The following is a 25,462-nucleotide window of genomic DNA, read 5'->3' on the forward strand; positions in this document are numbered from 1 at the left end:
ACATTTGAACATGCATACATATATATGTATATCTAGAAAAGCGTTTGGTATTTTTATTCGGTTTGCACTCCTCAGAAAAAACCCTGTCGATGTTGAAGCCATTTTTGGCCACTTCGGATCGTCTGTCCGGAGAAAAAAGCTGTGCGAGTGAAGAAACTGTCGAGGCTAAGCAGAAGTGGTCTATAAGACCCACTGCATCAAGAGTGCTTTTTTACATTTGGAAGTATTCCTAATAAAATGTAGTCGTGTGATGTTCACAAGCTAGATGTTGTATCAATGAAGGTCACTTGGAGTGGGACTGAGCATAGCTTTACGAAAGATCCCTGCGATCCCTTGGGTCACGCAGTGGAAGAAATGCTGGCCCATTTATTCAGTGAACGCATTTCGAACTATTACAGAACGAAACGGCTACCGTTTTTTTTATGAAGAACGAAGTACTAGAGAGTAGCCAGATCTCGACCGGTTCATACATAACATGGGTAGCTCGGACGCTCTCCTTCGTTGTTGGTCAGTTCGTCGAGCTTGGTGACTTGACTGCACTTTTCCACTTACCCGCCAACAACCAGTCGCACATCCGTCGGCTCCGGTTCAGGCTCACTCTCCACAAAAATGTGTTTATGATACATTGTTCCCTATGAACCGTTACACACTTGAACTACACTTATCCGGTCTGGTGGACATCAGTTTATAGTTGTGTTCCTTTCGAGTGTATTATCCGGCGCCCAAAAACTTCCCAAACCCTAACAGGCTTGTGAGTTTTCATGAATGCGGATTATTTTAGGTCTGAGATGCTGGCACATTTAATGGTGGGTACAGTTGGAGAAACTATTACCCCTTTATCAAGTTAGGCGGAATTTGTGGCGATGAAATGTTCAATTTCCCGGCTTTTTCATCGGTATGACGAGATGTGTCATATGAATAAAAGCTAATGATCGTTTGAGTTCAGTTCGGTGCACATCGACTTCCGACCGCATACAGTGAACACTTTTTCTAATACCTGCTTGAAAAAGGATTTCAGGGCCATAAGCACAGTAAATTTGATGATTTGAGTTTAACAGAACAGATACTGTAGTGAATGACATGCAGGAAAATTAGTATATTAATTCAGATGGAAGGATGTGTGCCTGTAAACTTGTCGGTTGATTATTCGTTACTGTCAAATAGCAAGCTACTTCGGTTAGTTTGAGGAAGGCGCCTCAGTAGCCGAAATATCAAGCGTGGGGATATGCACTTACTCCATCGTTCGTTGTATTGCTTCTTCATATGGGTGGTTTGGAAGCTATTGCCCGGAAGGTTGTGTGTGATTGGATCGGTTGGAGCTGAAGCGAAAAAAAATTTGCTCCTCAAGACACAAATTAATTCCCAAACAAACAAAACTCTTGATTTCTATACCTTTCTTAGCTTCATCGGACCAGTTTATTTTGATCAGGCCGGAACAGCTATTGGTCCTTTCGAGCAGACTGGCACTTCGCATCTGTTTACCGGTAACGTCTATCAACGAAGCATCACGCCCATGCAGAGTTCTCAGTTATTTCCGTAAAACGATATTAAGCATTTTGTAAAACCATATCAATTTGTCGCTTAGTTAATAGTTATCTTGTTCATCTTTTATCTGCGTTAAACTGGTCTCCACGCTCTCGTGTGATTAGATCAGCTACTTGTTGAGGAGATCCTTCATTCAGATCAGAAAATGAGAATGAGATCGGCTTAAAATATCAAGATGAATGTGATAATTGTTACGAGTACGGAGTCTTCAGAGGGCATGAGTGGGTTCGATTGGATTGTGATAATATCTCATCCACTATGTCGATGGAGAAATGCGAGCCTAAAACCTTGGAAAACAATTTTATGGAGCACGATGGTGCTTAGTTATTCTTTAACTTAAGCGAAGTTTGGGGAGACCCCAAACATATGGCAGCTCATTTCCAAGAAATCGGTAAACGTTAGGGAAGGTACATGTAGGAATTTTCCAGGAAATCTAACCACCAGCGTGTATTTATGTTATTAGGCGTATTTTTAACACGGTTACCCTATAATATACTTTACTGCATTGTTTTATACTATACTATACTTACTAGGTCATACGTCGTGCTGTTATGAGCTACAGTGCACTAGTTTATATATGCATAGATGTGTACGGTACATATTTTACATATATTATATATATATATACTTTATATATTACACATATATATATATATATACTATATATACTGTCTAGCCATATTATATTGTACTATACTTTTCTGTGTACTGTGCTATCGTATCAATCTATACCGTCTTATGCCATGCAGGACTGCACGATATTGTAGCAAACCATGCGATGCTATACTGCACAGTATTTCACCTTAAAGAATCTCCCTATATTGAAACAAACTGTGTAGTTTTCTGAGTCCATCGCTACAAGTAAATGTAACAACTAGAATATTTTTTGCCAGATATGTTGTATCCTCGTCAGGTTTCTCGTATGCAACTGAACAAAATTGCAATTGTCTTCTCAATCGGTGTCTATAAGCAAACAAAACGACTCAAGGTAGATCAAAGAATGAAGGCTATCGCAAAAGCAGTCGTTGTATAGCCTCGCATCCTTTTGCTCTAGTCGCTGGGGTACTTGATAGGTTTCCTGTGGACTGATGCACAACTAGACTCTTGTTAGGCGCGAGAATTTTTTCTCCCCCATTCACACCACTCTAAAATTAACTTGCTTTCAGGGTATATATATATATATATATATATATATATATAACAGTGCTTTACTAATTCATCCGAGGAAAAATGTGCTGGTCGCCCTCTTTCCGGTACATCGGCGAATCACTGTGTCCAGTATTTTCAAGTGAACCAAAAGTAAAATAAATGCGCTAAATGACAAAACTCATCTGCAGCCGAAAAAAACACTCACCTGTATGTAAATGACTGCTCCGTGACCTGCCGTTGTACTGATATATTGGGTCCCATTCGCGACCAAATTCTCCCGTCCCCGCAATCGGATCTCGTTTGGCTTTTGAGATGTAAATTATAAAATGGAGCAGTTACCATGGCCTATCCACATTGAACAGTTGAATAGCAAAAAAGTCACACGTACAGTAGAAATTAGACCTTGCACCCCAAGTTGATCGCATTTGTTACTCGGAAAGCTGTACGACCGGCTGTACAAGTCCAAGAGCTAACTCTCCGCTTTTCTGGCCTACTGAAATTGAGTGCTATCCGTGGACGTGTGAGTAAGGTTTCAGAGAAGGCCGTTGTTTGACAGCAATGTATCTCATTCATCAAAAAAATAATATCCTAAGTCTTCCAGGTATTTCATCGATGAAGTTTCTTGGACGGCTGGGGGAGCAAGAGAACCACAGGACACGTTTTCTTCACAGGAATTACAAAATACTTAGTTTCGATCGCAAAGTTTCCTTTGGTACGGTCCTCATAAGTCACGCCAGAATAGCCTAAGGGTACGCCAAAGCTGTGCGGTAATGTAAAAAAGGAGTCGTTAGACGGAGGGACGTCAGCTACAAGAAACACTAAATACAACTTCTGAATTGGAAGCGCCGGATTTTCGATACTTGCTCATCTTTTTGAATGAAACATACTAATGTAACATGCAGAGCAACCATAGTATAGGGTGGTGTGAGCGAGTACTTTTGGCGGGTAGACAGAACCTACTGGAAACCAGTGAAGGGGCTATTTTTATCATGAAAGAGTTTAGTCAAGCCGCAAAGACGTGATGAATATCTAAAGTCTAAAATATTTTGAACTTGTTTGCGTTGTTCTGTCTTACATTCTGGTACAATAACGGTTATTTTGCATTGCCGCTGCTACTGGGGTTGTGCGCGTAACCAATGTTAAGTTGTGGACCGGTGCACATCCAGCTTGGTGCGCAGCGTAACAGTATACCAGCATTTCCCGTAGGATTAACTGTTCATTGTGAGGCGACCTAGTAAATCTGCTCAGCGCCACAGGGTATTTCTCTGTGTTTCCTTTTGGAAAGTGCTTGAGACATTTAGAGCACCAAGAAGCATTTACTTTACAGTTCTCAGAAAATAGTTTCCTGGGGTAGGATTTTATTGAGGAAACCATGGGCCCCGAAATAGTCCCAGGAATGCTTCAATGCGTGTCTCTCGGTATGGGGACTTTGGATTAGTGCGTAAATGATACAGCCTTCTGACTAACTCTGAGGAACCATCGTGGAGATTTGTAGCGACCTAGTCACCCACATACTTGACTGTTCAACTCACAGTCGCTCACTGGATCGCGAGGCTTGTCTTTTTCTCATACGCATAAACACGTCGCATTAAGCTGACACATCGGACGTCGATTGTCTGCACCGCCTAGTCAGCGCAGCAACCACTCATGTGCCGACGCGCCCACATACACGCACTGGGACCTACATAAAGGCAAACCGAACCCAGTCAAGACACACAGACTCGCGCACGCGCAGGGAGAAGGACGTCAACCTCTCCACAAGTCCACGGACAACCATGGGGTAGATGTAGCAGTTGAACTGCGGAGAAAAACACGTTCCTGCCGTCCGGACTTCCACCAAGGGACTCTCATATACGATAAGTTCCCTTTTTGACTTGCTCCGATTTCACATTGTATTTATTTTTATACGTGTCGCAACCATGTTAAAAACTTTTATTAGTGCACATTCACCTTCTGATTTGTATTATGGCTATCGCCACCTGTGCACTAATAGATTCACTGGATCACTGCTGTTCCCTTCACATTTTGGTGGTCTGTTGTTAAATCATTCGTGAATAAACTAAAACTTTCATGATAAATTTCAAGGACATCCCCATAAATGTGTAGGGCAATCTGTTTTATTCCAAGAGGTTGTACAAAAAACACAACGCTCAGTTTTCGCGATAATCTGTTGGGACGCTTATCAGAATAAGAGAACAAAAGAGCGAAGAGGAGAATTTACGAGTGCAAACAAAATAGCAAGATGAGTAGTGTAATGGATGCACCTGTATATATATGATGGGCTCTTTTGTGGGATGTTTATCTGTTCGAATTACGAGCAGAAAGTCGCCACAGTTTGAACTGCAGTTGCGCCATGGTGACTTTTCCCAGGGATATTACTGCAAATTACCTGGACCAGAATGCCCACACCGGTTCATGACATCTATTCCGGCCGCACGTTGGTACCATCCACCCTACTTACAACCAAATTATCTACTGCTACTTCGCTTTCCCACCAGCTGCTCTCCAACCGAGATTTCCTCCTTGAATTAGAGTCAGTCTATGCAAGAAGCCCGGAAGCACACTAAAGTTGCTGAATGCCTGATCAAAACCTTCACGGTGCGCGTCTTACAAATATCTGAGGGTTTTTAACTTGCATCCTTTCCAGGTAGCAAGTTAATAACAAACCTTTCGAGCAAGAGCGACTGATGAGCAGTGTGATTAACTTGGATTTAGACAGGACTCACCCGTCAATCACGTGGGCACGTCTTGACTGGCTACCCGAATGAAGATTCACCAGGAAGGCACATTAATTGTGATTTATGCTTCTTCCTAAACTACTTATATTTTCCTGATAGCATGAAGAAAGTTGGAACTTTATCAATGGGTATTTCGCTCTGTGGGTGAAGTTAATCCATACCAAAATGTCTAGGCGACTGAAACATATTTAGTGGGATCAACAGTGGTAAGCATACCATGAATATCCGTAACCTCCTGACCAAGCCACTCGCACACGATTTTTTTACTATCACTGTGATTAATTTCCAGCCGGTGTATTCCTCTTCATTGAATACTCTTCCGCATAACGAAGTACTATTGATTCACGTTCCAACATCAGCGTCTTCTCTCACCCACTTGTTTATGGAATTTCAACGCTAGTTCGTGATAGTACAGTAATTCCACCACGTGTATGTTACCGTAAGAGTCTATGAGGAAACTAATACGACTGCTTAGATTTACGCCGCTGGCTTGGCAACTTAATCGCATTTGGTCTCGGGTATTCCTTTCATCATTGGTGACCGAGCTGAAAATTAAACATTATAAGCTAATTCCTTATTGCACGGCTGTTCAGTCACAATGGATAGTCTCCTAATGATTCGGCTGGGAAGAAAGGCCGGATAAGTGAAGAAAATTCCAATTAGCAAATTTTACTAACCAAAGTGACTAAGGCGCAATTACTTTGTGCACCTAAGCTTGAAAATTCAGTAAATTACTATTCTGTCAGTTGTGATAAACCTTTCTGGCTGTGCTTATCTGACAAATCCTTTTATTTTACTAAACTCAACGGAGCGGTAAGGTGCGAGAATTATACGTCCTCTCAGAGCAGTGATATGTATTGTCAGTTGTTTTATTACCTCGTGGTATCGACCGGCCTGTTTGGCTTCCTGTGTTTTCTTCATTTCGGTTACGTTTGTGAAGGAGACTGGCTTATTGCTCTTTGTCCACATGTAGCATATAGCTTGTGTCATTCAGCATTGATCACACTAAAAATAGATTTCAGTAAAAGCTTCGAAAACAGACGCACCGTGGGACGCGATTTTAACGGATCGTTAACCGCTAACCTCATACCAACTTCAGTGATCTGCGTAATACACACGCTGAATCGATCGTTTTGATTGATAGATGCGCTTGCATTTCCAACCTGTCTCATCAAAACTGTTCCGTGGATCGTTCAATTGGCAGGAACAAAACAGCCGAAGTTTACTGGGAAAGCATGAATCTGCAGGCATGTGAAGTGGATCAGATAACAGGAATAACATATACCAGGGGATTTTGACAATTAAGCCTTTTTTTGCATAATTCAGTAGAGCTCGCCTTGAGCTCACTTAAGAATAGGGTCCAAGTGTTCAGTGCGACTGTGAGTATTGATTCTCTTCTCTGACAAGTTTCACTGCAAACTCGGATGACATCATGAACTCTAAGTGGAAGGGCACCCCTCATTATTGCAGCTAATGGTTCACCAGGATATAATTTAGTCTCCGTTAGAAGTTAAGTAGATGATATTATATTATGTTCGCTAGTGGAATTGACCAGAATATTGCATCTAGAAACACAAGTTAAGTCGATTTTTTGCTGTCGCAAAGCATTGGCCGTTGCTAAAGGGGACGGGAGAATAGTGAAGATAAAGAGAAGAGCTCTCAGAATAAGACGCTTGGTAGATCCGAGTTCCATATATTAGTGGAGGTTTTCCCTAATGAGGAGGCCTATGGAATTTCACGTTTGTTTTGTTGATACTGCTCGACGACAGTTTGTGGCAAGACAATAGCTCCTACGTAGTACAAATTCAGGGACAAAAGCAAGGTTTGTTTACAAATGCTTCTCAAGTAGTAGATCTATTGTTTGGATTGATCTTCCAGAAAACTTTTATTGATTTTCTCGTGCACAGATTCCTCTCTAAAAGAAAGCGCATACTGTAAGCCATAGGATCTTGGTTATACGCCGAAGGGAAGTATTTCACGATCGCTAGAAGCAAAGTGCTTGTTGCTGACAGGATGAGAACTGGGATGTGCAAACAAAGGGAATATGCGCCGTGATGCACTACTGGGCGACTTATTCGTCAAAACGATTGCTTTTCTAGACACGCGCCACACTAGTGGGCCATTCGAAAAATTAAAATTTGCCAGGGAGGGGAAAATCTCTCAGGATGTATGGACCTTCCATGTGAGAAACCGTTATTCGAGGGGCCATCCAACCATTGACCATGTGATGCGACTTGAATGGTTTGAAAGATTGGCGGCCATATACCCCATATAAGTGTCAATTAATCACAAGGATGGTGAGGCACTCATGGCTGAAGGGAGTGGTACCCAACCGTCAACCCGAGATTCCCGTACTGCTTTTCTAAGGTCCTCAGGTTCTTGTCTACTTACAGAACGAAACCCAGACTGAAATGTCGGGTGAAACAAACTATGGTACACAGTTCATGTTGCTCTGATGCTCCAAATATCGCGGTATATATTCTTGTCGGAACGTTACTAAAAAGGTTGCTGGAAAATTCAACAGCCCACGACCGGCCGCGCCCTTTCTGGGGTTCCCCACATGGGCGCTGGTCGCGAGTTTTCACCTAACTTCTGTTTTATCTGAAGAGAAACTGCGACAAGTTCGCTAAATGCACTCATATGTGTACTGATTTGGCTTTCTCGGGGAACTAAACTGAATTCAATAATATCATAAAATTAGGCTGATTCTCCTGTTGTAAGTTTAAGAATGAGTGTAGCCCGCGAAATATCTACAATTTAGGTTCGATTAGAACCTGAGCATAATGGGAACTCGGGGATTGCGTTTAATTAGTGAACCCCCAGAAGGATTGAAGCGGTTGTGGGCTGTTGAAGTTTCTTCAGCAACTTTAAGAGTAGTGTTTATTCAACAAGTAAACTGATTTAGTTTTCAACGAGAATTAATCACGCGGCCCACAAGTGGTAGCCAATACGCGATCTTCAATCAAACGATGGGCTGAAGACGCTCAGGCTGACCAGACAAATTGTAGTGCTTGCAAAAAGCAAAGTTCCTCTAGTGTCATCTGACTTTTCATAAAAGGGACACTGTCTGTATGTTTCAAAAATATGCGAATCATTAGACATCAGTTTCATCCATACTGAAAATCTTAGTCGTAAGACGAAATCTCCAACAAAGCTGAAAATAAGACATAAACATTAGCCGCACCGTCAAAAGCTTTAGCGATACGTTACCACCTGGGGGAGCCGGTGAACTACGGGATTAGTGAGCTGCAATCAATCAACCATCCCGATGGTCTGAAAGTCGGAGGCTAAATTTGGTAGATTCTGCATAAATCAACGTTATTCACTGCACTGGTTGGCAGCTGGTGGCTTACTGGTGTTCAAAATCCCACTGGAAGATTACAGGTTTGAATCTCTTCAGTACACTTCGTCAAATGCACTATGAGTGGGTCTTCCACCGCGGAGCAAATATCTACGCATTTTGGGACTGTCCAATATGCTGATTAGATTTCAGTTATATATTCCTAACTAGAATATATACCTCGTGAATTTGAGCCACTGGGTATGTGAAGTTTGTTTAGCCAAACTGTTTCCCACTTGCTAGAAATAAGTTGCCTGAGTATTACACGACTAGTTTTCAATTGAGACAAGTTTATTTGGATAAGCTAGTGAATAGTCCGAGTTCAGCCCTAGGAGAATAATTCACACTGTCACTGCATACACTCTGTTGGTGTGCTGAACACCATACAGGTGGACAACACATGTGGGATTTTATGATATTCTTGAGAGACTGTACCGATCGAATTCCATTATCAGTTGCTTGTCGAACACTAGATTTAAGTTCCAATTTGTGGCGAATAAGTGTGATTTTGGTCGGTTTATTAATTACGCACTTGTTTACATCAAAACAAGTTGAATTCAGGCGAACTTACATTCCAGAACAATCGATAGGTCTTAAACTCACGGGACTTGCTCAAACGAAGGAGGAAGTGCCTGATCATGACGGATCTAGTGTTTATGTTGGGCAGACTTTAGTCCACGCTGGGTGGTCACAGTGTCTAGTAGTTCTAAGTCTGGTTATAGCTCACACGCAGTATGTGGTTCTGTCGTTCTGACCTCAGACGTAGCAGCAGGTAGCAACCCTTAAGATTTGAGTCGGCTGAGGCAACTTCGAACATAATTTGGCAGTGTCATCTTACTTACGTGCAGTGTCCATTCGGTTGCGCGGATGACCACCATGAGGTCGAAATGGATCCAGCTCTTCTCCCAGCTCACCCGTTAGTGCGATAGGATTACGATCTGATAAAATGAAGTAGGGGTGCAAAATAACGGATTTAAGCATGGTACTCAGGTGACACGCAATCTCGGAAATCACTTGCGTAGTGCAGAACAAAACAGTGATCGCTGTAAGACTAAGCTAGTAACTTTAAACGAATGTCATGAAGGAATCTGTCCACCCAGCAATCAAGGCATTATAAAGTTCATACCAGGATACCTGAAAATAAATGCCAGGATATCCCATAATGAATCTGTTGTCGTCCGGTTTTCGAACCGAAATGTCCTGAAGCAACCGCAAATCCTCGCCTTTATGCCCAAAAGCTGGGAGTTTTTGGTGTACCTGATACTTCACTTGATTTTCATTGTGTCATTTTAAGATACCTGTCAGAATACCTTTTTTTTCTCAAACACAACTCTGGGCTAAAATAGCAGCATTTACTGTATTAACATCCACCTAGAATTATGCACTGTAACCCGAATAAATTCACACAAGTTCACATGGAATTACTCAAAATGTTGCTGAAAACACTTGGACAGCGCATCACTGGTTTAGTCACTTTCTGTTTCATGTGTACAGGAGAGTTTTTAACGGGAATAGATCATTGTTCTTGACATAGGTCTTTTATGAGCACAAAAAATGGACGGATGAATCAATGAATTGTCGTGTGTATCAATGCATAAGTAAGCGGATGGATGAACGAGTGAATTGCTCCTTGAAACAACGTGATCGTTAAGCTACTGGCAAGTTTTTCAGTAGGATAAACCGATAGCATCATTAAGTTTGCCCCTTCGGGATAATCGGTGCACCATTGCACTAAAATTAACTCTTCGGCTTAAAGTTCGTTTAATTCTATTGACCTGGTTCAAGTTAGTTTCAACCTTTATAGTTCCTCAGAGGATGTGTGGCTGAATTTGTTTATCGTAGTGGGGATGTAGGGACACGTTGCGAAACTGGCCGCTCCAATGCGAAACGGTGTGGCGGTGACGTGTTAATTCTGTCTGCACACAGAATAGCAACATTTTCCGAAGCAACATAACTAGTGTTTAACTACAACTGAAATCGGTGTTTTTATCTGCTTTATTCCATCTTTTTGACCGACTGCCTGAATGCTACAACTGCACATTTTCGCCCTGTCTGTTCATTACATGTATTACTGTGCACGAATCTCAACGTTGTGCCTCGAAAGTTTTCGGAATTAATATGAATTAAACCATGCATATATGGTATCGCTTCATCCGAGAACATTTTTTATTTCGAGGATGGCTCGACAAAATTTTCATAATGACCTGAAAAGAATATTACAATGCCTCACGAGAGCACTTAAGGTGACGGGATGTTGAATTAACCTGATTTGCTCGACTACACAAGGTTTCGAGTTTCATATCAGATATGAAAATTCCCTTGAGACCTCACCACTCTCATATCAAGTCCTTTTCAAATTTTTACTGAGATAACTTGGTACTCTTGTTGAGTAGTGTGAGAAATATGTCGGCGCATTTATTGGAAATATTCAGGTATCTTAAAATGAAAATTTTCCTATTTTTAGCCTTTGCCCAGTATAGGATTCGTACTTTTGACTTGTACGATGGCTTCGAAAACTTTTCACTTAAGGTGAATGCGGAATTCTATACGGTCCGTTGATTTGTGGTATCTTGTTGACCACACAATCTCGTTTCTCAGTCTTAACTATGTTATGCAGCCCACAGTTTCCATTTGTTTATTAAAGTTCGTTCCAGTTAGGGCTACATGATCTGGAAGCAATCATGTCAGTATGATGTCTCTGTGATGCGACAAATAATTGTGGCCAATAATGCCAGTGTGACCCATCGTACACCTCCAAAATCTAACAAAGCACTGTGAGTATAACCATGGACATTAGAGGATGTTCCTTTGCATTTACATCAATTTTGAATTGTTCCAAACCTATGTGTACACACTGACACACTCTCACTTGTGAAAGCGTGACATGGAGCGTCTTACCGGCAAAAATAATGTCCGCTGTCTGTACAAAAACAAGTCTCCGCAGGTAATAAAATAAGCCTAATCCTATAAATTCTAGTTCATAGTTAAAATGCGTTTACGACGGTAACTAAAGCGACATAAGTGTGCAGGTGAATTTCGGCCCACAGTTGTTGCAATTTCGGGCAACAGTGTACAGGTTTGTTCACAATGCGTGAAAGGGGAAAACGCAAAACGCTATGCAATTATTATTTCAATATCAGTTAGCTGAAACTCCAACGAGGCGCAGCTGCGGCAATGCTGAACACTTAGACATCTTTATGAAATATGCAATATGGTTTTGACTCATCAGATCAGCGCCTTCCGGATCAACTAAGTACGTCAACGAGTAGGTCTTTCTTCAGTTTACATTCAGACGTTTGGTCACAAGTGAGAGTATGAAGACCAGCATTGAGTCCGGTATTACCCTTTTACTGCACAGAATTAAGCATATTGAATTGCTTATCGGGACGGATGGTCTGCCAGATGTAAGGAATTTTTATGTTAACATCAAGTGGTTGAGTTGATGCTCGTTTTTTAACAGAACGGAATTGGTGCGCGTGTCTTCTAGGCTTTTGTGCCATTAGCCGTTTCCGGGCACTCGTGGTTAGCTCATAAGTGCGTTTGGTTGGTTTGTTTTGACATCATTAATACAGTGCTTAAATAATTTCTATAGGAGGTCATATCCATATCAGTAAACCTAGACGAGATCAGCACAAATAGGGAGCCCATTCTAATCGGTTACTGGATTGACCACTTTTCTTTAGACGCCACATACGTGAGTAAACGCTGAACAAATCCGCCAAAGATATGCAAAGCAATTATTCTGTTTTTATTGACCCCCAGCCGTCCTCCGAAATTGCAGTGTACAGAATTTATAGAAACACGGATGTCTGGTCATATGACAAACAAGCCGAGACGATGAAATTTTGTCCTCTGAGAGCTATTTTGAGCAAAACCAGCTTCAAACGTTGATCCGCAAAAGGTAATACCTCCAGCGTCCTAAATTCTCACATTGAGTTTATACTGCTAACTCTAGCATGAATAGCCGAATTTCCAATGATAAGACAGAATTTTTATCCTTCAGTAGGTTTTATATTTAAAAGAAATTTAGTCCGCATCAAGTCACTTGAAGATGTAGACTTTGACTAAAAAAATCACTGACAGCTTGTTTTCTGTAGAAAGGAAAAGGAAATCATTTTTCCTCTAGATTCAATGACAACATTGATTAGGGTGGCTCTGGTCGGTTAAGGTGAAGAAGAATGATGCTTCCTAGACCAACTAGTTTAGGACCAAACTGCTCGTTGTCTAGACGTACAACTTAGATTGTTTGTGCACAAGATCTTCTACACACGTAGTAGTTATTCCTTTGTACACTAATAAAGAGGGGTAAGGCAATCATGCTGTCGTTATTTGAATGCCTCTGGACCTAACTATTTCTTTGTTCTCTTTCAAATAAACTGGGATGAATTCTTGATTTCCCAGGTAATTTGAAGTTGCACACCCAAGGGTAAATCACGAACCCCGACGAATCTTATCGAAGCAGGTGGAAATATGGACAGACAACCGGTGAGTCGTACCAAACAGCTAATAGAACAAACGAAGTATGATCCAGTATGCTTGGTGGGATCCAGTAACAAAGCGGCAGAGGGAGTCACGTTTCACATCAAACCGCTATTCTTTACCCAACATGAGATCTGACTAACAGCATATAACTTCAAGTCCAATAAACTGTTAAATTAAACTTTAGTATTTCAGTAACTTCAGGGCCTTCCTTATAAACATATAAAAATCTGAATAATGCCTGATCGTATTACTTTTGTTTTCCACATTAAATTTATTGTGACACCGTTCTTATCGGGACTCATCAAAGGAGATTAGAGAAACCTTTCAGGTTGTTTCCACAACATTAACCCCATGGACTATCATTTTACTTCAGTCAGACATTTGCATATTTTGTTGAGGTTGTGAATGAATGTATCAGTCGGTCTACACTACTGGTGAAAATAGTTCACATAAAGAAATCATCTTCGGTATACACATGAAGGTGAGCTAAACCTTTTGATGAGAGCGCACATCAGGTAATCAGGTAGTAAGCCTGCTTTCTAAGCGCCTGTGTCACAGCAGCTTATGCTTAGTATATGTTGACCCTGGACAGTACGGTGCACCTTGTCTAGCCGCCTGACTTGAAACTACTCGCGACCATTTCGTAGGACGACGAAAGACACGCAAAATTTCTTCACCCGTGTTGTAGAGTGGAGAAAGAGTGGAGAGGCACCATCGATACTCCGAGAGATGAGATCAGCTGAAACCACGTATTTGGACAGAGTGACTGGCCTTGCTGTGATGAGACTTACGTAACACATACAAATATGCACAAATTGGAACTTCTCCCTTTCAAAGTTTCGTGCTGCCACGTTATTTTTGTGCGTCGTCTGCCCTATTTATTAAAAAAATCATGGGAAAGTGAATGTTGAGCTTGATTATTGTATTATATATTTTTTATATCCAATAATGCGAGAGAACACTATGTACAGACTAGATATAATGAGAACGCTTTTGAGAAATGGCCACCTGTCACCAGCTTAAAAACACATTGCCCCTTATTCTTACACAAAATTAGGGTACTTCTTGAGGCTCAGTTGAATGTGGACTGTCTTCTTAACCTGGTTAAATTTTACACCGGTGCAGTCCTTTCTAGCGTGCGAATGAAGCTCCTATACAACAGCGAAGTATTTTACAGAAACAATAAGTGTTAATTACGACTAGCTACAGCATTTAGTATACTTCAAATACAAATGCTACGACAGACGAGGATGAGGACGTGGGCCGGGTGACAACGGTTCAGTTCAGCAACTAATACAAGGTTACGTCCCTCCTGTAAAAGATTTCATTTTGTCTTAGTCGAGTGAGACAAGTTTTTGGTCTATTTGTACCTGCTGATTTCTAGTCCCATTATTGTTAACGATTCAAAAATGGAAATACTAAAGCAGAAACTTTTCTCGAAGGTAATTTTTCTATCTTGATCTGACTGCAGTGTTGTAAGCATCATTCGGCTCACCTAAAACAGGCGATAATGCTTTTTGTGTCCCAGGTTAAAGCCATGTGGAAATGTTAGGTAATTAGTTTTCCAAACAGAGTTAATCCTAAGAAATCATCTTTGACAACAATTCCATGTCCATCCACACTTAGATAATGAGAGTCTCAGAGCCCTCACCTATGGTGTTCCGGAGAGGACTCGGTGATCCACATAGCAATACATTCTTTGTGCACCCATGAAGCCCTTGCTGAAACGCAGTTAGCTTGTTGTGTTGTGCAAACATTGGACGAAGGTTTGTTCCGAGTGAATTCCAATATCTCACATTAATGTATTGTCATGAGACATCAAAACACGAAATATTATCCTGAAACTAAAGAACGCTTCGGTTCGCACAAAAAATCGATTTCCTCCCTCTAACCGCAGTCAGCGATGTGGCAAACAAAAAGTGATTGAAAATCAGTGAATACACACTGCACTACACTTTGATAACCGTTGGTCGAACAATTGGACCTGAAAAGACAGTTGCCCAGTGCTGATTGGACGTGGTGCGCTGTTCTATCCTGTTGAATCATGCTGAGCTCTCGCCCACTATTGACAAACATAGTGCCGGAATTTCCTTCAAGTTGAAATTTCAGAATTAATTTCATAAAACCGACCGCTGTTTCTGAACTCCAGGCGACTGTCGTGGAATGAAACGAAGTCCTTCTGTTAGAGTTTCATACCTGATAACCATGCTGTGTTTCTGATATCCTTTCCATTGCTGAGTTGGGTTCTTTCAAGTTGGGTGTTCTCCATGATATCTACTACCGCCGTCGCGGGTCTGATGTGATATTAGTTCACTTTGAAACTGTTTCAAACCTATGATTCCGAGGCACACATTCGGATTGCTTGCACGTAATCAATTGTGGACTCCTGCTTTTCCAGGCAAAGCTTCTGAAACGACCAACGTTGGTCAACAAGCAGTGAGACCAATTTACATGTACACTACACAATGGTGCAAGGTATACAACTGTGATACCGGGGTAAATTTTGTAAATTACCAATGTGGCTGTTATCTGGTCATTCATTGTCATCTACAAAATACAGTTTATGAAGGTTTTTGGGCATATTAGGTGGAATTCATTATCGTAAACTTTATTTAAGTTCACCCTATTTATTTTTATCCTGCAGACCTACCGCCCCGTCCTCCTTTTGGCTGTATTCTTGTGACTTTTTGATTCCTTTCTAATAGAGACTCATTATCGACGGATCATATTTGCTACTGATGGTGAAGAAAATATGACTGGTTCTATAAAAGTTTCTGTTGCAGGGTTCAGTTGATTATCAGAGGAAACGAACTAGTTTAAGCGCACGCATTTGTTTCTACCAGACTTTGACAGAATCCCAAGAACATAACCTTATGTTAACAAGGGAATAACAGTTTAACTCTCACACAAAAATGTCACGCAAATGATATACTTTGTTTTTTACAGATAGTGTAATCCTGGGTATATGCTGATTTGGGTAGTTGCTTCTTGGAATGCGCCAAGAAAGGACATGAGTTACTTCATAATAAAAGAGTAAGCTAATATTTCTGAAAATTTCCGCATTAAATCATCGTAAATGATTGATTACATTGTTGTGCAGTAGCATCAATTCAGAGATGATTTCTTGTGCGGTTCGTCTAGAAGAGCACATTTCCAAGGTACACCGCATATCTCTCTATAGATGCATAGTGGCTAATGCATGCGGAAAGGTTGCTCGATTGCCGCAGCTTTATGAAAATCAGACTATGAATCACTTAGGACCGTTTGAGATGGAAATATCTGGCGATTTTGGCCCTCTCGAAAACTGTCTGTTTACTGCATCGCAAATGTCCTTTGCTGAACAAACCACAAAACATGTAATAAGTAACACCTGAACTTCCCTCACACATATCTTTCAATAACCAAGTAGCTTAATGCGATTTTTGGTAACGTATCTCAGTATAGTTACGATGTGAACGAAAGGTGGCTTGTATGATGATTCAGCGCCGATTGCCTGGATGGTGTGCGTACAACAGCATTACCTGACATGAAGATAAAACAGAACAGCCATTTTGTTCGATCAAAAACGTTTGTAATTTCATAGCCACCATGGCTGAATATGAAATGTGGATCTGTGCCATTCCACGAGTATTCTTTTTAAACACTAAGGGCTTATTGTATATTCCGCTTGTTTATTCTTAGAGTAAAACAGGGCGAGTTATAAACAGCGTTAAACAGAACTGCCTGAACAATATTTTTAAACCTTATTTGTATTTCATTCGAATATTTCGATCATTCCCATGTAATTAATATCGTCATCTTGAGCTGCTCCATTATTTCGTCATATGTAATCAGAATAATGCTTTGTAGAAAGCTTCAATCGTTTACATTTAGAAAAGGACTCATGACACTCTCTGATCCTGAGAGTGTATCCGCCCAATGTAGTTCCCTTGAGGAAAACCACAGTTCTATATAATTAAGATGGTTGGTGCGGAAAATAGTGTTGGTTTACTGGACATGTCTAATTGTTACTTGCATACTGTGCTTGGTGATTTCGCGGTCCAGGTGTTTGAGTCAGCAGAATGAAGTTGAAGGTTTCACGAGTGGACCAGATTTAGGAGTTGACTTTTTTCTACACAAAACAATGTTTGGTGTTTCATGAAGCGGTTTGTATATTTTAGCATCGCACGCAGTTTTAAACTGAACTAACCGTGCGTATTGTATGGTATTCAGCTGAGTTGACTATTGATGGGGAAAATACCGAGCTACAGAACTCTGCTCCTGATGATGCGTTTTCCCCAAGACTCCATCAAACAAAAACCTTAATTTTCTATATGTTCATCTTAATCACAGGCCCGAGGTGCGTGTGACTCTGCAAGCTTGTAAAGACCATAAGTTACTTAGTAACCTGACTAGTATATTCGTCCACTCGTCCTAGAATGCAGCATGAAGAACTAGGTAAGTGGCTCACCAAGCCGCATTCCACAGCTGTTCTGTGAAGAAATGATTCAATCCATCTCGTTTGTGATCGTTTTCTCCAGGTTATGTTGATAATGCTGCTATGTATACACCAAACTACCCACACGTCTTTTAAGTGGGCTCAACCTGAGCGTCTATTACAATCAAACCAATTGTACCGCGGTAACTGATCGCATGATTTATCGCCTCGCAAACATGAAAGTAAGTTGAACACATTCCTCCGGACGAGAGTGACTCAATTTCCCTCATCATACATTCTCTTATGATGAATGTTTCGGAGATAACAATGATATTACAGTAGAGAACCTGTATGTGTCATTGAATGCGAAAAACTTTGATGAGATCAACAAATTAGCACTAGCGTTTATTGGTTACATCGACTGATATGAGTGGCCGCATGTCAAACTATCGACTAAAACAGTACTGCGTCAATGTGTTTCACGGATTTCTCCCAACAAGAGATACAGGGTAAACAGGGTACAGAATATGACGCCCCTGATTATGAATGAGCCGTTACACAGGGGTTTCTGGATAGGCCTCTAAAGGCAAGTAGTTATTTATCCCAAACCTACTTAGTCTCAGAGAGATTAAACTGCAGCAGGCCGAAGCAAACTACGTTCGGATTTAGAAGACGGATACAGCTGTTTTAAGAATTGTGCTGCCCGAAATTCTGTGTTATTTTGGATCGCATACTTGTTCCATCGTGCACAGTTTATCCAAAAATGGATGGCCTCACGATTCACCGAACGTGCTTTTCAGCTCCATTCGCTCCATTCCTTATCAGTGTTGTCATAGGGTAATTTCTGACAAACATCTACGACCCACTGAGAAGCGATGAAGACACGGTAATTCTATAATTCTAACTGTGATACTCTTAGCGGGATCGTGATACATTAATGAGATTTTGAATCTCTTTTTTTTCATTCCATGTAGACTTCCTGTTGTAATCAGACATATCCGAAAATGCCTGCAATGATAGGGCTGCATTTTTTTCAAATCACTGGTCAAAATCGCTTTCTTAGTCAAGTTGGCCACCGTGCCGAAAATTACAAAAACGGACACCACATTTTACCACAACCTACTTCACTGGGTTCACTGCCGTTCACGAAGTTCATGTCAAAACGAAAACCGCATGTAAGGGTTTCTCTAACTTGAAAACATGTCATTCTTGCACATTAAATGCTATGAGTGGGTGCCCCAATGCGTCTAATGCTTGTTGGCAGTTGATATTAATTCAGACAAAACGGAACCTCCCATTGCAAGTTGCTTGAGCTTCCTATCTCCTAATTTGTCCCTCGAAAATGAAAGAGATATCTGGGGTCTCAAAATGAGCCTAGTTTCAAGGCGAAACTGTAAGTAAAAATTAATTCCCCGCTTGGATGATCACTCTATACTTTACAAAATGCCCATTTTTGTCATATATCTAGAAATCCAAACTCATTTGTTCATTACCTCATGAGATCCTTTACGAAATAAAGGGGATGAATTAAAACTAATGTGTAATTCTTTACAGAGAGGGATTTCGGTACCAAACTACACTGCGTACCTTTTCCTGTTCAAATCCAGGGGACACTACACTCCTAAACATATTTAAGCCCAAGAAAAATCACACATAATACCATTAGACCGACTATACCATATCTGATGGGAAATAGAATACACGCAGGTTTCTAAAGAGCAACATTTTTTATGTAGAGAGGATTCTAAATAAGACACCACGTTTGTTGTTGGGGGATAATGGGACATGATAGGATGAGGCGCATTATAATTAAGCGGCAAGAGACCAATGTTTCGGTGTCGGTATGGTAGGCTTATGGAGGCCTATCATTTGAATTCCGCGTTGTGTCAATGTGGTCACTCTGTCAACCTTTTACTGGTTTTAAACAAGTTACAGTGCTGGAGTCATTCAGTACTTGCAACTTATCTCTACTTCGTAGCAGCTGACAACACGAAAATAACGATCACATATATCCAGTCTATCCAAACATTCGTTATGCTGATAGTGTAGATATTACCGTTCCAAATGGACAACTCGCAGAAATAGTTTATGTGCAGCCTGAGCCTACTGTTCTCTCCCGAGGTAGTCATTTCCAATGGAACTGCGTCATGCGAGCTTTTCTACTCTCCGGCCTTTAGGTTTTAGCTTCAGACTTAACTAAATCATTTTGCGGACGATACTTTCTCTTTCCATCCTTTCTCACACAAATTCAGAACTAAAGGTTGCCTACAAATTTGTGTGCCGATTTCATCTCGAAAAGTATGGGAGTTGATACGCAGTTAGTGTCTTCTGGAGACTTGTTCGATTGAAGTGTTGTCATACTCCAGAAAGCACTACAGGCACAACTGTCACCATAGGAATGGTTGAAAATGGCAGGTTACGATCCAGAACGATATGCAATATGACATCTCCGTACATCATTAGGAAACGAAGATTTGGTTTTAGTTCAGGAACCCCAGATCAAATCTTTGCTTTCAAGTTCTTCTCTGACTCGAAGGCTTCTAGTTGTGACTGATAATAGCCCTGCGATACTCTGCAGGTCTTCACACTGTAAGCGTTGATTCACTTGTGGTTTCTCGAGCAAGAATTCTCCAGCTGGTACTAAGTGCACATCCAAGTTTCCCAGTACTATTAGTTACGTCCTTGCATTCTTTAAGAGTTTGGACGTTTTCGAAACATCTCCCTGTACGCCTCTCTGGATGGAATGAGCGGAAACCAAGATGACAAGTCTTCAAGAGGTAACCACGTTGATAACTAAAGTTAGTTTTTCAGCTAAAGGTCAAGATTGTCATGAATATATTTGTACTAAGTCTCTTTGGTGAGCCTGCAAGCGTAACGTTTCATATTTGTGGCGTGTGCACCATAAAGGATTTGCCAAAAGTCTTTTCTGGCGTTAACGGACAGACATGAATCCCTGTTCAGAAATGTCATGCTTATAAGTTTCTCCCAACTAGATCTCCGACCAACTGACATGCATCGGAACTTCGAACTTTGAGGGGTGAAAATTCGTCCTGGCAAGGTGACTCCCTCTCCTGTTGTCTGGAGGTCAGCCGGGACTTGTACTCTCTGTGGAGTACCCTGTGACTACCTCCGACTATTTCATCTCAGCTGAGCACAAGGACTCTAACTGATACAAAGAAAAACTCCACAAACATCACACTTGGATCAAGATCGAATAATATTTTATTCATATGAACTCAAAAAAGTCATGCTAAATACCAGTTACACAAACCTCTTCCTGTGTGCGGTCCAAGGTTTTATAGGTGGAAAAACAATGAGCATGTGGCTTTAATCGATCTCACCCAGCCAAATAACAGAAGTGATTATAACGCCATCGCAGAGCTTCAACAATGAAGTTTGTTATGGAAAATCAGAACTATTGCTAGAATACCAGTGAAGATAAAAAGCTGTATTGTTGTGCATCAGAAATCTCCGTTCCAACTGTTCATTTCAGGTAAGTGTGGGGCTGCCGGAATGGTCTTTGTGTGTCGTCCAATTTTCCTATACCATAGTTGGTTATGCTACCCATCTTCAAAGTGGTTATTTAGCTCACCACTACCTAGGACTTTAAAAATCAATCCACTTGTTCGGGTAGTGGATTTCAGGTATTTTGCCAGCTAAAGAAAATTATTGACTTAGCAAACATTTCATCGACAGGTGATTGATCGTCCCGGCTAGTTACCTCGGCACATAGTTCGTCCTTCAGGAGTGATTGATTTACCCAGGTAAAACATATAGAAATACAACCGGTGTCACATTATATCTCCTGCTGTAATGAAGTACAATATCGATTTTTGTCTTCTGTTGACTTACTTTACTAATTATGAGTCGAAGCCTTTGATTGTACTTTTTGGTGATATTTTTATTGGGGTCATTGACCAGAAAATTAACGTAATAAACTACGATGTACCACATCAGTGCTGACCCGTCTTGGGTTAAAAATATCAATGAATGTTAGAAGTGATCTCTAAAACCAAATAATTCAGAAATTTTGGCTTATTGTGTCAGAGTTAGGGACTGTTTTAGAAAGCACACCATGAGAAGGAGAGCTCACCATTCCCATGGCCGTCCTCTAGCAGGTATTCGACAATCAAAGAAAAGTTCATCCAGGTAAGCTTTTATAAACCAGAGGGTCTAGAAAATCTTGAAATGAAAGATCCCAATGCTTTTAGCATGGACACGTCATTTTGCTTACCCTCATTGTACCTGGACTTGCGATTTCGAGACCTACGAATCCCACTCCATCTTCTAAACACGCAAACCTCCTTCGATATGTTAAAATCCCACAGTGATTCAAAGACATGTTTAATTACCCTTGTGAGACCACGTCCTAGTTTCTGTGCAATATTTACAAGAATGTTGGTGGTTTGACCATCAACCGTAGTCTAAGGAAATATAGGCTACGGACTATGCGCTTGATGAGCGTACTCAGTTTGTTGGTCATTTAGAGATGCCATTCAACGAGAGAAACTAGCCGAGTTCAACGAGACGAGTAAATAGAAAAGTGGACTATTTTGAATGTTTCTGATACTTGTTTCAAAAGATGCCTGCAACTTCAGGTTTGTGTTGATCTCTTGGTAACGCCATCCCTTTGAGTCTCAACATCAGATCGCCCATAGAAAAATTTCACTAACCAGGCCTTCGGTTTTCCGCTGTCAGACAAAAGACCAGGTATGACTGGTTTTCTCGACAAGAGTGCATAGAAGCCTTATAACCCGACCTCCAAATTAAAAAATAATCCCAGGGTGACATTTCAAACTATAAGAAAGCCTGACCTATTCCAAACAATGTTGAATCGCCTAGAGTTGGAACTTTGCTTCTTTCACTTTTGAAACGCTCTTCATTCATGCGAAATGAAGCGCATAGAGTTCGTACAATAATTTCTGAGTAAGAAGACTGAATGGCCGAACAATAAATTCTTGCAAATTAGACTTATTCCAATTCCCTTGTGCAGGCAGTGCTGGCTGGTGAACTCCAGTGAACCGCAGTGATGAACAACACCTTTAGACTCGATTTTCATAGCGGCACACGAAACAAAATTTCGGAATTTGTCTGGTTGTTCGGCCACAGCAGATTCTGGACAGTTGATGGGGCCTAGTGAGGATTTGAACTCCGGCCTTTTGAGTTCACCCGAGCGAAGCGTAGTGTTGTACGTTTAGCCAAGCGCTCTGATGCAATCAATCCATACATAAAATCTAGATGTCCCGCAGCCTCAAGATAACCGGTGAATCACATGGAAAACATGAAAATGATAGGGAACTGCTCGGGGTTCTTAGAGAATGGTTTCTTGCCCTTCTCAATTAGGTGTAATATTGCAGTATTTTATGCCTGTCTCGGGGAAGACTTAGTCTTCTGCTTGGAGCCACCCACCAAACAAGTAGACGACTTTTATATCAGTTCCCAACCTGGGAAGTTTCAGTGAGCACCTCCTGATAGTCATAAAAGCTGTTCTTTTTACATGTGCTGGCTGGGAATTTGTCTTGCTCTGTGAACAGGGTTTCAGCTAGTCTCCGGTCGTAAGCAATCGATGGAAGGTGACAGTTCGCATGCTGATTACTAAATGTTGAATTCCAAAGCCCTGAACATTGTAGAGAACCTGCATACTTACAAGGAAAACCAGAAATATCGAAGGTAGTTCCTCGCATACGACGAGCTAAATAGCACGCAAGAACTGGGTTGTTACAGGGTATGTTAGATTAGTAAAAACGTTTGCAGGTGTTGAACTCTATAGATTATTGACGTATAATGACGCTGCAACAGGACTCACACCTCAAAACTAAACACTGTGCAATTGCCACCGAGTGAAAGTATCCTCGGCTTGTTCCCTCTTGTTTAGTTACTACCACCCTCCTGAAAAACAGGTAACATATGAATCTAAAATCTAAGGTAAGTTCAGTAACTCTGTAACCTGAAAAATAAAGCTTTGATTATGAGATGGAAGAATATTTGAGGAAAGCGTTTCGTGGCATGTGCACATCAAAAGTCTGATTACGGTGAGCCTATCTAGTTAAGATGCATTATACCCACCTTACAAGTTAGGTCACAATCTACTTTCATCAGACCGAACCCTCCAAAATAAGCCTATGCACATAAAAAGTGGCATTACACTCAGGCCATAGTTAACGATTCGTACGGATCCGTGCTGTAATGAAATCAACCTGCAATTTCTTCATGCCTGTCAAGTTCGCGAAACGGGAACACCCTCTGCCCTTGTGATAACGAACAAACATAGACTCCATACGACTGTAGATTTGTTCCTAGTGATGTGATCTCCAATGTGAGGCCTCTCAACACAATATTTCGTTTCCTCGTAGTTCACAAGTGTCCCTGCTTCGAGCACCATAAAAAACATCTGTTAGCCCTCTCGAGAATAAGTGCTCATATGTTAGGGCTGATGCTTTGTCAGTGGCACTGGAATTATCCTCAGCTTATTGGACAAACGAATTGGTAACAATAAATGAGTGTTTAAATCACATTGTGTAAATCTATCCACTCCATTACAGAATACTGTCGAGTTTACACGGGTAGGGAAGAACGTGGGTTTTTTAAAATATTAAACACGGTTCTTTTCATTTCTCACGTCATCGATTGTTGGCTTGTGTTATGGAGCATGAAGGTTTTGGAGTTGCCAAACTGCATTCCTCATTGTAAAGTGACCGAGAGTTCATGGGGATGAACCAATGCATCGAGAGTACGAGCATCCCAAATTTCATGATTTGGAAATCAAGGTATGACTTCTATGAAACAGGAATGTCATCAACTCGCTTAACAAGTAGGAGCATATTTACGGAAGCTTTCCAGCGTCAAATATCCTCGCTGGAAGGAGGATTATCTCGAAATATTCCTAAAGCGCACTCGCCATCCACTCTTGAGCCATTTACTTCGGTATTATTGCTGCGAATTATGCTTTTTTCACCAATTGATTGTGTTTCCTGAGGACTAGTCTCACTCCGAGGGTGAGACTTGGAGTGTGTGTTCTACCCATTCGCATCCGTATCGGTGTCATCCTCAACTTCATTACTATGGACAGCAACGTACCCATCATGGAGAGCTGGTGCCTATCTGCCTTATGGAACATGTTCCACCGCCTTAGAATAAGTCTTGGTTTTTGGCCTACCTTACAGCAAATGGATTTTGACGGGACTGTGGGGTCTGATTCCTACGCATAATGGGGCGAGAAGGTATCAGATCGTCTGAACAGCAATTAGATGTCTTTGGTTTGTAATTTATGCCGTATAAAGCTTAAAAACTGATAAACTCACTTCAGCCAAAACCAGACCAGTGTGTATTTATCGTGAAGTGTTTGCCTTCGGATTGATCCGACCTTGTGGTATTGTTGCCTTCCCACAAAAGTCGGATGTTGCATTTAGTCAGTCTAATGACCTGGAATAAAATTCTATGGAGTTATTAAAACCATTTGGTCTCAGCAGGACTCCACTAGTCCTTCATGATCAGTAGATCGGCCCGACTATATTTTATTCTGTTCACCTCCAATAACCTTGGCAAGGTGAATTCGAGGACCTACATTGGTGAATTTACATGACCCCAGTAAAAATACTGAGGCATCTGGGAACAACAGGTGACCAAGTGATATTTTCATTGTTGTTGATGGAATTGCAAGGTCGCACCAAGGCAGGTGGCGTGGAAGAGCAATCAGGATTAGATTTCCAAATCTCTTTTATGATGGTGATCGACGCTTGGCAGCTTGCTACCTCAAAGTGTTAATAAAAATATCCGATGTTGTTCCCATGT

The 25,462-nt window shown here is 41.1% G+C and overlaps 1 protein-coding gene across 1 annotated transcript in view; it reads right to left on the minus strand.

The window, feature by feature from the left end:
• Window positions 1-25,462, minus strand: part of T265_09163 (hypothetical protein) — a gene marked incomplete at both ends in the record, with an annotated part of 49,428 nt that overhangs the window by 22,173 nt on the left and 1,793 nt on the right. Inside the window, 3 exons of the mRNA XM_009175169.1 lie at window positions 1,236-1,319; window positions 2,900-2,998; window positions 9,615-9,710. Of these exons, the coding sequence (XP_009173433.1) occupies window positions 1,236-1,319; window positions 2,900-2,998; window positions 9,615-9,627 (196 nt within the window). The remainder of the gene's footprint in view (window positions 1-1,235; window positions 1,320-2,899; window positions 2,999-9,614; window positions 9,711-25,462) is intronic.

This window comes from Opisthorchis viverrini (assembly GCF_000715545.1).
Source record: "Opisthorchis viverrini unplaced genomic scaffold opera_v5_262, whole genome shotgun sequence".
In the NCBI taxonomy this organism is placed as follows: Eukaryota; Metazoa; Platyhelminthes; class Trematoda; order Opisthorchiida; family Opisthorchiidae; genus Opisthorchis; species Opisthorchis viverrini.